The sequence below is a fragment of the Hoplias malabaricus genome, chromosome 8, assembly GCF_029633855.1.
Source record: "Hoplias malabaricus isolate fHopMal1 chromosome 8, fHopMal1.hap1, whole genome shotgun sequence".
In the NCBI taxonomy this organism is placed as follows: domain Eukaryota; kingdom Metazoa; phylum Chordata; class Actinopteri; order Characiformes; family Erythrinidae; genus Hoplias; species Hoplias malabaricus.
Genome location: NC_089807.1, coordinates 29,390,962 through 29,405,865, shown reverse-complemented (window position 1 = coordinate 29,405,865; position 14,904 = coordinate 29,390,962). Strand labels below are relative to the sequence as shown.

Below are 14,904 nucleotides of genomic sequence, written 5' to 3'. Positions count from 1 at the left end.
AATGCACAAAATGCAAAGAAGCACAAAGGTCTAATGTGATTTAGGAGGACATTTGATGGAACCAATGTGTGAGTCCCTGAAAGCCTTAAAAGCAAAACCCAAGGCGTGTGTGTGCGTGTGTGTGAGTGAAAATCAACTTGTTTACCTTGGTAACATGTCCATGTGGTGGTTTTATAGTCTAGAAGACATCATGATTGGAATAAGCAGTCAAGGCTGTAGCTGAGCATTTGTGCAATGTTCTGAAGACATTTCAGACAGCCAGGGTTTCTTACCTCATAAACCTAAGGAACCAATCTTGTCAACTTACAGAGCAGGTTTGCCATATAAGCTTGAGAAGTGGGCAAGGGGTGGAGATTCAGGTGGGCACTAATTGTATTTTCATAGATGAATGTTCTGAGTAAAGGTGAAGGTGTGGAGTTTCCCTCTAAGCCACGTTTAAGGTATTATGGGATTTATTTCACAGAAATATCTCCTAAATCTATAAAAATGGAGATATGGTGTTGATAAGAATTTCATTGTTCACGGAACCTGTTCCTTACTGTGCAAATGACAATAAAGTCTTTGAACTTTGAAGGACATTTCAAACAAAGTGTATTTATGGGCACTTTATAGATGGTGCATCTGATTCTTCTCTTTTTGAAGACTTTACATTAGATGATGGAACTGGAATCTGTGAGCATTACTGAGGCCAGGTTCTGAAGTTAGACAAAACTGTTTACATTGTGTTGGCTGTTTTTCTTTCTACTGTTGACCAGTAGCGGGTGTCTATTGCATGTTTCAGAAGGTGTACCTTGACTTGCCTATGTTGGCAAAAGTACATTCTTTTCCCTTGTACAGCTGACTTTTTTTCACAAGTTGAAGTTCCCTGGGGTCTTTGACAAGCCTTAGTCAAAATAGCACCATCCATGGCGGGGAATACACCCTGGAGGGGGCGTCCTTCACAGGGCAACACAGACACACACACATTCACTCCTACGGAGTGGACACCTACGGACACATTTGAGTCGCCAATCCACCTACCAACGTGTGTTTTTGGACTGTGGGAGGAAACCGGAGCACCCGGAGGAAACCCACGTGGACACGGGGAGAACACACCAACTCCTCACAGACAGTCACCCGGAGCGGGAATCGAACCCACAACCCCCAGGCCCCTGGAGCTGTGTGACTGCAACACTACCTGCTGCGCCACAGTGCCGCCCCAAAATAGCACCATGCTCACCCTATATAGCAGCCCTCTTCAGTACAATATTTATGTGCCTTTTCCTTTAAATGACACTGAGTCACACACAGCTCTCCTCCAAGCAAGTAGAAGTGAGAGGCGAAGAACAGAAGCTCTAGTTTTTGCCACTTCTCTCATTCCTTTGCTTTCATTTTCACTCTGTTCTCTTATTTCTCAAGATCTTATGTTGATTTTACACAGTTATACCTGCCTTTAGGGCCTAACATCAAAGCAGGTCTGGCAGTGTGATTGGAGATACTCAGTTGAGGAGGCAGTATCGTTGTAACGACTCCCCTTTACTCCGTAATACGGAGAGCAAAATCAGAAAGGCATTATTTCTGCTTTCTGACTGTCTTTACAGTTGAAGAGCTGGTAAGCACTGCAGATCCCCAGATAATGGGCACATATACTGAAAATGTCTCATAATATGTCCACATAGTCATGTGTTAAGATAGTCTTTTCATATTTTCTCTAAGACAGAGTGCCTGGGATTTTTTTTTTGTATTATGCTATGATTTCCAGATATTTATAGATTATTGTAGCTTTAACTAAAGCTTTAATTCCAAGTGTGAAAATCTTTGATGTAACTACCCATGCCAGAGGAGCACCTGCACACTTCACCACAACCCCGCCCCCCCACAGCCCAAACATTTAACCTTTATCGTCTTCACAGTGAAGTCTGCTTTAGTCTCTAAATGATGGTTATTTTTAATCACAACTTTGTGACTTTACGTGTGTTGTCTTCACAGACAGACTGAAATGGAGACCTTTTGTCTGCCCCTGTTTCACAATTTCGATGTATTTCTATTTTAAAAAAAAAGGGGCTTAAAAACTTCACAAGCTTTGTGGGCTCTTGCCATTGAAAAGTATCCAGCTGACTTGTCAAGTTAAAAAGACTGTCAGAGGTAGCAACAGTAACCGAGGGCCCAAAGCCATTCTTTTCAATTCTGTGACAAAAAGGCATTTTAAGAAAGTTGTTGAGCCTTCATTTCAAAATGTGAAAGATAACACAAAGCTTTGTCCTATGACATTTAAGACGTCCAATTTAAATAATACAGATATTTCATAAAGGTGATACTAGACTCCTTCACTTCACACAATGCACTGCACAATGAAGAGACCAATCTACTATAGTCCTTTTAATTCTGTATGTATAATGCTTCTAAAAACCTTTAATAAGGTGTTATATGGCATGCATAAGAACTTATAATGTCTGATATAAACATGCATGAATCACAGAACTATATAAATCAAGATCATATGATTCCATATAATCAGGTTCTATAATGAATTATAATTATAATATGTGTGCATTAAAAAGATCTGACACTGTCAAGTAATGTTATGTAGGTAATTATAACTACTTTAAAAGCAACTATAAAGCTGCTATTATGCAACATTGTTTAATATATTTATGTAGCTTTATTACCTGACCGTACATGGAAATGTGTGAAAATGATTGGAAAATGACAAAAATAGATTAGACAGCAAATAACTGAATTCTTTTAATACAAACATAACCATCTCCATAGCATAACTTACAGGAGAAGGCATGCCCATATACTTTTAATGGAAGTTAATGCAGTAATGATTTACTCCCAGTCATTTTGGACCCATTCTTTTGGTTCGTTCATCATAAAATGTCACCAAAACATAAAGGGCAACCGGCAGTTTCAAATTATATTAAAGAATTAAAAATGAAAAAATGGAGACATAAAATGCTTTCCCTGGTGTTTCCTGGTTGACAAAGTAATAATAAAAACTGGTGTCCACTTACCCACACACCTGGGCAGGGGGGCGCTCCAGACCCGCCTGCCTCCTCCCAAACAAGTGATCTTACTCTCGCCTTCCAGACGATAGCCCGAGAAGCAGGTAAACACCAAAGAGTCACCCACTCCGAACTGGAAGCCCACCCTCCTGCTGTAGGCTGGGACCCCAGGGTCCTCACATGGCTCCAGATTATACTCTGCGAAGGAAACAGCACCAGACTGATTAGGTGGCAGGTGGAATGCAAGAAAATTATATTAAACCAGGTCTTGCAAAGGGAATATATGTAATTCCACTGAAGGAGCTAACTTATTTGGATACGCCTCTATATATTATCTACAGATGCTCAAGTTATTGCTCACAGAAAATCAGTAGATTCCTATAATAATAATTTAACATTTATACAATTTCCTCCTCACCCTCAGTGCAATCGATCAGTCAAAACATGCTTACATGTCATTGTTTAATTTGTACTCAATAAGGAACCTTTGAACACAACACAACTATTAAAACTCAGGTTGCAGATTTTAGCTATGTGATGTACTTATTCATTTTTAGAGAAAACAGCATGTCAAAGAGTGCCAAAACAATTCCTCGTCTCAACAATAAAGTGATAACCTGCAAGTACACTACACTTTACACTACACTAGACTTTGCACTAGGTATCAAAATATTCTCATTGAATTCTACCACAAGAGCGTCAGTGGGACTGGTTACTGAAGCTGAGTTATTAATTTTAGATCACAAACACCACTCCAACACATTGCAAAGGTTTTAACAGGCTTTAAATTGTGTACCATCATTCCAGCCAACACAGATCCACTTGTGTATACTGTCCTGTGTTTCTATGGAGATTATTATACAAACTGTGCTTGCACAACAGAACAAATGTGTCCACACTGAGTGCACTATAAAGCAGCTGAATTCACTGATCATGCGGAGTGCAAAACTAAGAAAACTTCATGGAAACTTATCTTTGTTATAAATTGTGGGTAAGGATAAAATCGTGTAATTTAAGGAGTGTTTTTTGATAATTACTGCTTTAATGTAATCTCTGCTAGAAATTATTTGTTCAGCTTCCGTTAGCGAGAGATAGTATTAGGGTCATGGTTAAGTTTAAACCTAGATTTTGAATTAGATTTAATGTTATTTTATGAACTGGGTTTATGACTACAGTTAGAGTTATACTTAGCAAAAGTTTAAACTGAAATTAATAGACATTTAGTGACGATGTAAGTAAAGAGCTGCTGTAAACATCAGCCAAATTCATTGTCCACTTTATCAGCATTCCACCTTTGTTCGCTCCCTTTCGCCCTCTTCTATAATGGGCAAGACTCCCACAGGACCGCCCACAGGTGATGGGCCAGTTTCAGCCCTGAAGTGACACTGATGTAGTGGGGACATGTTAGTGTGTGTTCGTACGAGTGGAACAGACACAGCAGTGTGGCTGGAAATTTTGTGTCTTCTCTTACCAGTGCAACACACACTACACCACCACAACGAGGTCAGTGTCACTGCAGTGCTAAAAAAGGACGCGCCACACAAATAACTAAAACATTTGCTGTGTGGTTGTTCTGTGGGGGTCTTGACCATTTAAGAACATGGTGAAAGGAAGAAAGTATGCAGAGCAACAGGCGGACTATAATCTGTAATTGGTGAATGGAGCTGATAAAATGGACAATGTGTGTACACTGAGATGCAGTTTACACCATTGTGTTTGTACCTTTTAATAGGAAAATAAATATTTACATTTTCTTTAAGGAAAACAAGAAATATATATATATAAATATAGATCTAGACTGAGCTGAAAATGTATTGATTTACAGTTTTACAACTGCAGAATGTTGCTCTATTACAAATGACACTCATCTATCCATATGATATAATGTAATAACCAGTGGTGGACAGTAATAAAGTAAATGAAGTTGGTTACTGTAATTAAGTCCTTTTTTCGTGTATCTGTACTTTACTGAAGTATTTCCATTTTGCGTGACTTTTTATTTTAACTTCACTAGATTTCAAAGTCAAAAATCGTACTTTTTACTGAACTAAATTGTGAAAATCTGCCGTTCCTTTTGGTTTACGTATGCGTAAAACTGGTGCTCTGACAAGTTGTGTTACCTTGTCAAAATGTGGTGCCATAGCGTAATTTTATATGTATATGACTGTATCAGAAAATGCTGCCAACAGAAGTATCAGCAGAAGATATGCAAATCCCCTTATAAAATAAATTATATGATTATTACGGTAATAAGAAATGTTTTCTTATTTTCATTTAATTCACTGTGTACAGTTTTGGCACCAGAGGAAAACAGATTTAATATGAAAAACATATGAAAACATTAAATATTTTGAGTCTGATCATGTGACGAGCTGCAAAGTAGCATCAGAACAACAGAACATGTCTCACAGAGTGGCACCATTGCCAGTAGACAGATAGATATATTCGGAGCGCTAAAACAAGCGAACCTCAAGTTTCACCCCAAGTAATAAGATAAGGCAGACTTTTTATTTTAACTGTTGTGTGCATCTGAATTTGTAAGTAATCACGTGTTTCTGTTCTTAAAACCATTATGACTTAACAAAATGATTTGTACCATTAAGTTAGAGTTTGCAGTGACTACTATTCATTCATATTACATGCTTTACAGATCTGTAGATATCATCAATCACTCAAAACTGAGGCTGAGAATCAGTTGCAGGTTTATTTACAGTGTAAATTAACACAATACTTGAAATACCTGGTCAAAACCAGAACTATTCCAAAACCTGAATATCAGTACAGGGTCCAAAAAACAAAACCGAGTACCAGGAAAAAAGTAAGAAAAACTAAAAGCTTATTTAAGAAATAAATGGTTAACAAATTGTAAAAATAGCTACAACAATTGGCATAATTTGCAACTATGAAGACAGAACAAAGAGCTTTAAAGAACTCTATGTAATATTTACTTTAAAAGTACAGCTTCAAAATTGTGATGCTTCACTGAGCCGTAATAGGGAGAATAAAGCCTTTGTCAATGCTAATCTTAGCTCAGCACTGCAGAAACTGCACTTTTGGTTGAGGGCAGGCACAGTTTTCCAGTGTGTTACTGCTCCTCCTTGCAAGTTTGTCTTTTTTTTCCTGAGACATCCGTATTTTTCCTTTGTTTAACCTTTTTATTAATTCTGAAACGTCCTAACCAATGTCTGCAGTCTCTGTAGTGTGGAGGAGTTCATATTTTTGGACTTCCTCAGTTCAACTTGATCTATGTTTATCTGACTGTGGACCAATCACAGTCATTGTGGTCTGTGTCGATGCGACACATAGTTATATTTCTGGAAAGCCGTGAGTCAGGCTACAGCGTAGTGTTCTTTTCAATGTGTGTAAAATGATAATAGAACATTACAACAATAAATACCTTTGTACTTTTACTGGAGTAAAATTTTACATTGAGTAGCTGTAACTGGTTTGTGTACTTTGTCCACCGCAGTTCAAACACTTTCCATCAGAGTCTGATATGTTTGATTGATAGTATAGAGTCAATTTAATGAAAAAAAAAAAAATAAATAAAAAAAACATTCAAGAAAAATTTCTTCCATATTAAGACAATGAGATTAGCCACCGTAGCTGCCTACCTGAGAAGGTGATGTTGAAGCCCTCATAGGACATGGAGAAATCTGAGATGAAACGAAGCTGGGCTGTAAAGTTTCCAAAGAGTCCGGCCTTGATGGAGGGGGGCAGCACAGAGCCTGTGAGGCGGGCCACTGGCTCTGCGAAGCTGCCGTCCTCTGTAATGAGCAGGTAATCATGAGAGTCCTCCAGGTGGAACGTGTGGAAGACCAGCTGCACCCCTGCCAAGCGAGAGATGAGATTAGAACGCCGCCCGTCACACGCCGGAGGCTGCGCTTTTTCCCCACCCGCCGTGAGGTTGCGGTGGTGTACAAGACCGCCAAGAAGAAAAGAAGAAAATCCTGCATCCCCTACAAGGGGTGCCGGATAATAAAGCAGCGAGGGAATGCTCCAGTGTAAACTCCTTATCAAGGGTAATTTGCTGGGTTGTAAATCTATGACCTGTTCGTTTTTTGATTCCATTAGGGTTCTTTAGAAAATGTTTCAATGCATTATGAAATTCCCAAATTTCACCAAGATGTGATTTAAGTAGATTATTTTTAATCATATTTAGAAATCCACAATGCAGTCTAGAGGAGATATTTATATAGTTGTTCATTTAAAAGGTGAAAATGAATTTAATATATTTCGTTTTAAAAAAATAATTTTGAACATGCAACAAACTCATTCCCATTGTTAGTTTTATTACTCTTGAAATAACATGTATTAACAATGCAAATTATTAAACTTTTCCTTATGTTAAAGAAACATTTAATAAAATTGGGACACATCAGGGCCCATCCTGGCCATGTATGGACCAGCACTGTTTAAGATGATGCACTATAATCATTCATTCATTCATTCATTATCTGTAACCGCTTATGCAATTCATGGTCGCGGTGAGTCCAGAGCCTACCTGGAATCATTGGGCGCAAGGCGGGAATACACCCTGGAGGGGGCGCCAGTCCTTCATAGGGCAACAAAGACACACACACACACACACTCACTTTTTGAGTCGCCAATCCACCTACCAACGTGTGTTTTTGGACTGTGGGAGGAAATCGGAGCACCCGGAGGAAACCCATGCGGACACGGGGAGAACACACCAACTCCTCACAGACAGTCACCCGGAGCAGGGATCGTACCCACAACCTCCAGGTCCCTGGAGCTGTGTGACTGCGACACTACCTGCTGCACCACCGTGCCGCTGCATTATAATCAATTTTTTTGATTTTATAATCAATACAGCAAACAATTTCACCGCTATCAGGGTCATGTTACCATTCACTAGCGATAATTTTGGTCACAGTGAAAGGATTGAAAGGTGTTATATCTAAAATGATCTGCAATTTATCTTCTCTACTGATACCCAGCTAAAACTCATACCCTTCTCGTCTTACCTTTCCCATGAGAAACTTCAATTGTCCATGTGCAGTTTAAAGAGTTTGGGTAAAAATCCGGGAAACCAGGAGACAAGATGGTACCAGTTTTTCCGTAGACATAACCACCACACAGAGCTAAAGAAAAAGAAGAGGACAAGAGGGTTCAGAGCACAATTTTAGTATAGATTCATTTGAAATAAAGGGCTTCCCAATGATCCCCATACACCAGGAATCTGGAACAGGACACACATGCTCTGTAACTGTATCATGTTTAACCTTATATAACAATGTTATTGTTTTGCTAACTAAAAAAATATATGCAAAGATGCAAATGATTATAGCCTAACACTGGCTCTTAAAATTGGACTTGATTAGTATGCCAATTGTGCTGAAAATTATTCAAAGATATTGCAGCATTAAAAAAAGGTCCAGGTGGATTTGATATGGAAATCTAGGTCAGACTGTGCAAACACTTTCTGTCGGTGCTGGGAATCTAATATGCACTTTATAAATTCCATAAACAAGCTTTAACTCTTACCCAGAGCTTCACTAGTGACAATGGGAAAACAAGAATGCAGATGTGAATTTAACCAATAGGTAATTACTGTGATGGAGACAATGCTGGTGAGGAGGTCAACAGCAGATGAAGGTCATTGAACATCAGTGTTTGAGAAAAACTCAAATTGTTCTTGAGTGAAGGGTGTGGGTTACTTGTTGTGTTTACTTCAAAAGAAAGCAGACATCAGTTTACACTGTCATTTCATGAGGCTTGTATCAGAACAGTTTCCGGATGCAATTTTTATGCACTTTCATTTACTCACAGGAGTTCAATTTGTCTGTGGTCAGTAGAAGTCTGATTGCTATTTGCATGCCATTTGTGAATCAATCCTTAACACAGTCTTTGTTGCTTTGTTTTCCCAAAACCGTACTGTCACTGCTCAAGGAAAAATAGGTATCTCAATAACGGTTAATTTTTCATGATGAATGGAGCAATAGAAATGCTCCAATTACTTGGTATTGCATATTTTCACATACGTCATATTACGTTTTTGGAGATACATGTTCTTCTTTGGACAGACACGATACACAAATGACTGAGGTGTTTCTTGGAACTTAAAAGAATATGGCACCTTCATCAGTATTGTTCAAATGTAATGGCAAAAGGTATTAAAAAGACCTATGGTTGAGAAATGTACCTCAAATAAGTGTATTTACACATCTGGTTAAGCATCTAGCTGAAATGGCCGCCGAAGGTTCGCTTCACAGTAGGAAAATTTACTTCTATAACATACTAAGCATTCATTCATTGTTTGTAACTGCTTATCCAGTTCTGGGTCCTAGTGTGTCCAGTGCCTACCCGGAATCACTGGGTGCAAGGCAGGGACACAACCTGGAGGGGGGCACCAATCCTTCACAGAGCGACACACACTGACACATTCATTCACACACTCACACCTACGGACATTTTTGAGTCGCCAATCCACCTACCAATGTGTGCTTTTGTACCATGGGAGGAAACCAGAGCACCCGGAAGAAACCCACGTGGACATGTGGAGAACGCACCAAACTCCTCACAGAACCTATAACCTCCAGGTTTCTGGAATTGTGTGACTGCAACACTACCTGCTGCACCACCATGTCGACCTTCTATATTTAAGCATTTTTTGCGAACATTTCCTAAAGTGTTTTGCATAAACATTACTTGTTTGCAATTATACCTCTATTTTAATCTGGACAATCCCTTCCCAGATAAAATCCTGATGTCAAAATTAATCAACCACTTTACCAAGGTAATAAAACAGTCCATACCTACAGCATATCTAGCAAACTTAAAACAGTACTAGCTTGTTGAACTTGGACATAGACATCTCAAAATAGCTCTGTTTTTTTTTTTTTTTTCTTTTAAAGTGATTCTTTTACTAAATGTATGGTGCTTAACGCTAGAGATCCCACCCAAGCTCTTCAGGCTACAGTGATGCTGGTGATTAAATGGAGTTCCGTGGTGTGCATGTTATCATATACGCCCCAGGCCACAATGGAAAGCTAATCAGCGAGAATAGCTCCTTCACTGCAAGGCAAATAAAGTCTGGTAATGGCATGGCACCCCAGCATGCATCTACAGTACATGAACAGAGGGCTCCTACTCTTTACTTTCAAGGAAAATAACACCCACTTTTGATCAGCACTTTCTGGAAAACACTCTGACTCAAGCAGTCTTGGTACGAAAGGGTGAATAGAGGAAGCTACGAATCAGTAATGAAACATTTTCCATGACCTCTGACTCCTATCATCTGGTGATTCTGCCTGGAAGCAGATTTAAAACTCATGTGCAAAGCATATTAAGAGAAGTCATGGATTCCTGATACCATTAACACAGGCAGAGTAATGAGAACACAGGCTGTATTTTACAGCAGGAACATGCGCTTCCGAAAGGCCGGGCAGAACTGTAGTGAACACAGACTCCAGTGGAATTACTCTAGGCTTATGATCTATGATTATTGAAGTCAGCAAGAATTCAAGACCAAAAGTGACTAATCAATAAGAGCATTCTTTACCATTTTATCTGATTCACTGATTCATTCATACATTTTATGTAACCGCTGGTGAGATCAGAGCCTACCCAGGATGATAATATTATTATAGCCTACAATAAAAGTATAATGACTTTTGCATACCAGAAAAACACCATTTGATTGTTGATGGCATCACCCACCATGCACCACTAGGCGGGAAAGAACATAAAACAGCATCATCATGTTTGAACTACTCCATCCTCAACTCCGAATTACCATTGAAATAAAATGCATTCATACCATGTTAAACAAATATATGTGTGATTGTTAAAGTAAAAAATATACATACTTTTTAAAAAATAATCAAGCAAGGTCTTTTACTGAGTCACTGAATTTCAATGTAGAATCTAGGCTGGAGAAGGAAGGACACTGTAACAGCATGACCTTGCTCTACAAGCATGCTCAGATCACAGGGAACCTGGAACCCGGAGACATGGGTTGGTGACTGAGCATGTGTGCAGTTCTATTGAGGTGCAAGGACTGAGTACTTTGAAGTCCAGCATGTCAGAACAAACACTGTATCTGTTTCTTGCTGCCACAGGACACCACACAAGAGATCTCAGCAGAGGAGTCACATATAAAGAGTTTTGGAGGTTATGAAACAGGAGCATTAAGCAGCTCCCTGAAGGCTCTGTAGAGGATCAATGACGTACAAGGGAAGGGCTGCAAGGAGGGGAATCTGAAGAAGTAGTTGAGTCTGGAGGAATCTAAAGCTTGAACAAGTGGTTTTCAGCAAGGCTGTAGGGTGTCCCAATCCCTTAATCTTTCCAAACAAGTGTGCCCCTATGACACTTTCATGTCATCAGAAGACACTTTCCTCAATTGAATTACTCATGTTCTTCGAGTCATCGCAGAAGCATAAACTGGTCTTCACAAACCTTGAACAGTCACGTCTCTTTTGCTCACCGTTCAATATCTTCAAACATTATCAATATGCACACTTCAAGGAAGGCGGCCTCTTGGCTCAAAAATAGGGACAGGTGATAAGAACAAACTCGGGAGTGAGGAAGGACAAGTTCTTCTGATATTTCTTTAATATAAAGTTAACCTGGTTGCCTCCTTGTAGGCTGACTTAGTAGGACTCAGGTACTCTGACAATTAAGGCATTCCCAGTTCCCATCCACAGGTTATGGATCCCATGATCCCACAATCCCTCCAAACTAGGGGGTCTTCTCCTCTAAGGTTCCCGACTGCAAGGAGCTAAAAAAAATATACTCACGATCCTTTGTCCTCTAAAGACCTGGCTGTTAGATGGTGGCACCACAGCTAACAATTCAGTCTTAGCACAGTCAGTGCTCTCTGAGCACAAGAAACTATTTAAGCACAGGACGCGCTGCTCTGAGTTAATTCACCTCTTCATTCGTCCCTTGACAATGAATTTTAAATAACTTTGTGGTTCCTGAGTCATACTGCTGTCTAACTAACTAATTATCAAGAGATCATGGGAATCCCAGAAATGCCTTTGTCTCTCTAATCAGAAGTCTGAGAGGAGGAAGCCCCCCAGACAAGAGGTGCTGCATCATAGCAGAGAGTCGTGACTAATTGGTGAAAGAACTGAGCAAATAACCATATAAACCACTAGTATTAACAATATCAGCTTTTAAGGAAGCCACCATAAATAGTTTTGCTGACGTAACTTGCAGGTTGTAAACATTGGAGGCATAAAAACCAAAGACATAAAACGCTATGGAGGAAGTGGTCTTAAAATGGACTTTTAAAGGGACAGTAGGTGGTATTTTTACTTTAAAAATACAGCTCCAAAATCATGATGATCCTTCACCTATTTTAATATGGAGAATGGAGCCTGTGTTGTTGCTACTCCAGGCTGAGCCCTGCAGAAATTGCACTATGTAACTTTGGAAAGAGGGTAGAACCCCCTCCCGCACATCATGATTTCAGGATAGTGCTGTAAAAGTGAATTACACTCTGCAACTGTAGAGGGAGCCCTGGAGCCATGCCATATTTCAATTACCGAGTATTCTTGTAATTATTTCAGTCTACAATGCTTTAGTGTAGGTAGATGAGCTCTGCCTTTGTAAGATTTGGTTTCAGGTGGTGGGTTTCTGTCCATAAAGGGTTATCAGAAAGACAAATATCGTCCAGATTTGGGAAGGTGGATGGAGGAAAGAAGTAGGTAGTATCGGCCTAGCAGTGATAAGAGAAGCCATGTGAGCTTATCACAGATCCCAGTGATTTAGTGGACAAGGAGAAAACAGAAGTGGACCGAGATAACATGACTTATTGCTGTAAAGGCCACCGCTAGGGTAGGCTAACACAGCCCACCACCAAGAATGAAAAGAATGAAACTCTGACTTGACACTAACTCCTCAAAGAGTCACTACTATAGTACATTGTGCACCCAATGCACTAGGCCATAGCTGCAGGCACAAATCAAATGCATTAAGCCTGCATTTTATGTAAGAAATTGATGTACTACCTTAAATGCATAGTATCAGCCACGGAGGCACGTTAAATTAGCTAAATTCTCTCATTAGAAGTGACTTGGACACAGTGTACGTACACCGACCTTCCAAACCATTAAAATCCCCTCCTTGTTTTTACACTCATTGTCCATTTTATCCGCTCCATTGACCAAATAGGGGCATTATGTTGTTCTACAATTGCAGTGCTCTGAGTGTTCCACCACCCAAATAATACCAGTTCTGACCACTGAAAAACACAGTGAAAGGGGTCTAACAAAGTACGCACAGCAACAGATGGACCACAGCCGGTAATTGTAGAACTACAAAGTGTATCTATAATTTCAGTTGATCTGAAAAACTGGAAAACGAGTGTACAAACAGAGTTTGTTTTAATGTTAAAGCTGCTGATTGGTGTACGCGAATATATGTGGGGCAGAATATATTGTTGTAGTTCTGGGATGTGAGAGTTATTATTTATTACCCACAGTAAAATGACATCCTTGTACAATTTTTTTTTAATCACTGAACTTTCATTTTGTGTTTTATCTTGAGCAGTTGCAGAAAATGATGAATACTAAGACTGCAGTTCATCACAGAAACGGTGCAAATCCCCGCCTACTAATTGTCATGAGTGAGGCGTCGTTTTTAAAATGGTGCAGCAAAGCATCAAAACGCTTGAGCCATTGTAGGTCCAGAGTGGCCCGAAGTCTCAGCAAAGCAAACTTTAAATTCATTTGCATATTGTGGTCACATTGAGGCACATTTTGTGCTGCTCCTGCATTCATAAGAACTGTCCCTACACTTTATAGAAAGAACATAAAGCTGATGTTTATATGAGAAAGCAAACTGGTGGTTTTTATTGCAAATTGGCCTGTTGAAATTACTCCTTGCATACATAGTCAGGAGCATTGTCTGGAATAACACCGCAAACCTAGGATCCAACTGAGTCAGGCACTCTAATACAGCCTTCGAGAGACACAAAATGTTTCCCATCTCCAGACCAGGCTCTAGTGAGGAAATTTGGCAAACAGATTATTTGATCATTTGATATCTGCCAATTCAATTCACCGTATAAAATTTTACTCTCACACTGCAAGCTGACTGCTCTGGATCTAATTGAAAGCTGCTGCGAGAACCGATCCCCACAAAACATTCCTTCTCTTTCTAAAGCAGCCCATTAGCATTAACTCCAACCTATCTGAGGCTGAAGATTTACGGATATTAGCCGACAGAATAAATGGCCGTCTGGAGCGTACAATGTGTGGCTTAGTGTCCCCTAAACATACATTCCTATCTCGCAGAGCAGTTGTGGATACAGCTGTCCCGTCTATAATGAAGGTCAGGCTCTGATGAGAGCACATCAGGCTGAATCGGAGTCTATTAGAGGGGAAGCGAAAGGGGCCGATAAGGAGGCGGTGGAGTAGGAAATTGGAGATTCCGAATCCAAATGGGCTGTGGCCTGATTGCGCTTACTGGAAAACGCTCCACACGCTTATTTCAATCCCTCCCACCGCCAGGAAACAAATAAGATAAACAGCTTGAGTGAGCACTCTCCTGTAGGTACTTCCTCCCTATCTAGCCAAGTGACTCTTCAGTGGCCTCGCTTCCCTTCTTTTCCTTCCTCATCTACAAAGTTATCTTTGAACCTCTTTATTCCGGTTAGCGCTGGGCTCATCAAAAATGGACGTCCCGGAGGAGCGTTGAGACTGCTTACCCTTTCTACCCGATAAAGAAGGCATGAGCTGGACGGCTCCCATTTCTGGTGCATTTCGACGGGCTGGGTTTGCACTAGCCATTTTATCACATGACAGATTCTTCCTCTGAACTCACCACATTTACTACTCAAGGACTGTTAAATGCTGTTGGCATTATATATTATTATGCTGCTATCTGCAATGTGCTACCTATGACTTGTACCATGCTATCAGTGCTTTCAACAGAAAAACTCATT

At 39.9% G+C, this 14,904-nt stretch overlaps 1 protein-coding gene across 1 annotated transcript in view; it reads right to left on the bottom strand.

The window, feature by feature from the left end:
- Window positions 1-14,904, bottom strand: part of csmd1a (CUB and Sushi multiple domains 1a) — a 603,150-nt gene that overhangs the window by 171,769 nt on the left and 416,477 nt on the right. The window contains exons 19-21 of the mRNA XM_066678438.1: window positions 7,976-8,092; window positions 6,602-6,817; window positions 2,997-3,185 (exon numbers count right to left, since the gene is read on the bottom strand). Coding sequence (XP_066534535.1) covers window positions 2,997-3,185; window positions 6,602-6,817; window positions 7,976-8,092 — 522 coding nt within the window. The remainder of the gene's footprint in view (window positions 1-2,996; window positions 3,186-6,601; window positions 6,818-7,975; window positions 8,093-14,904) is intronic.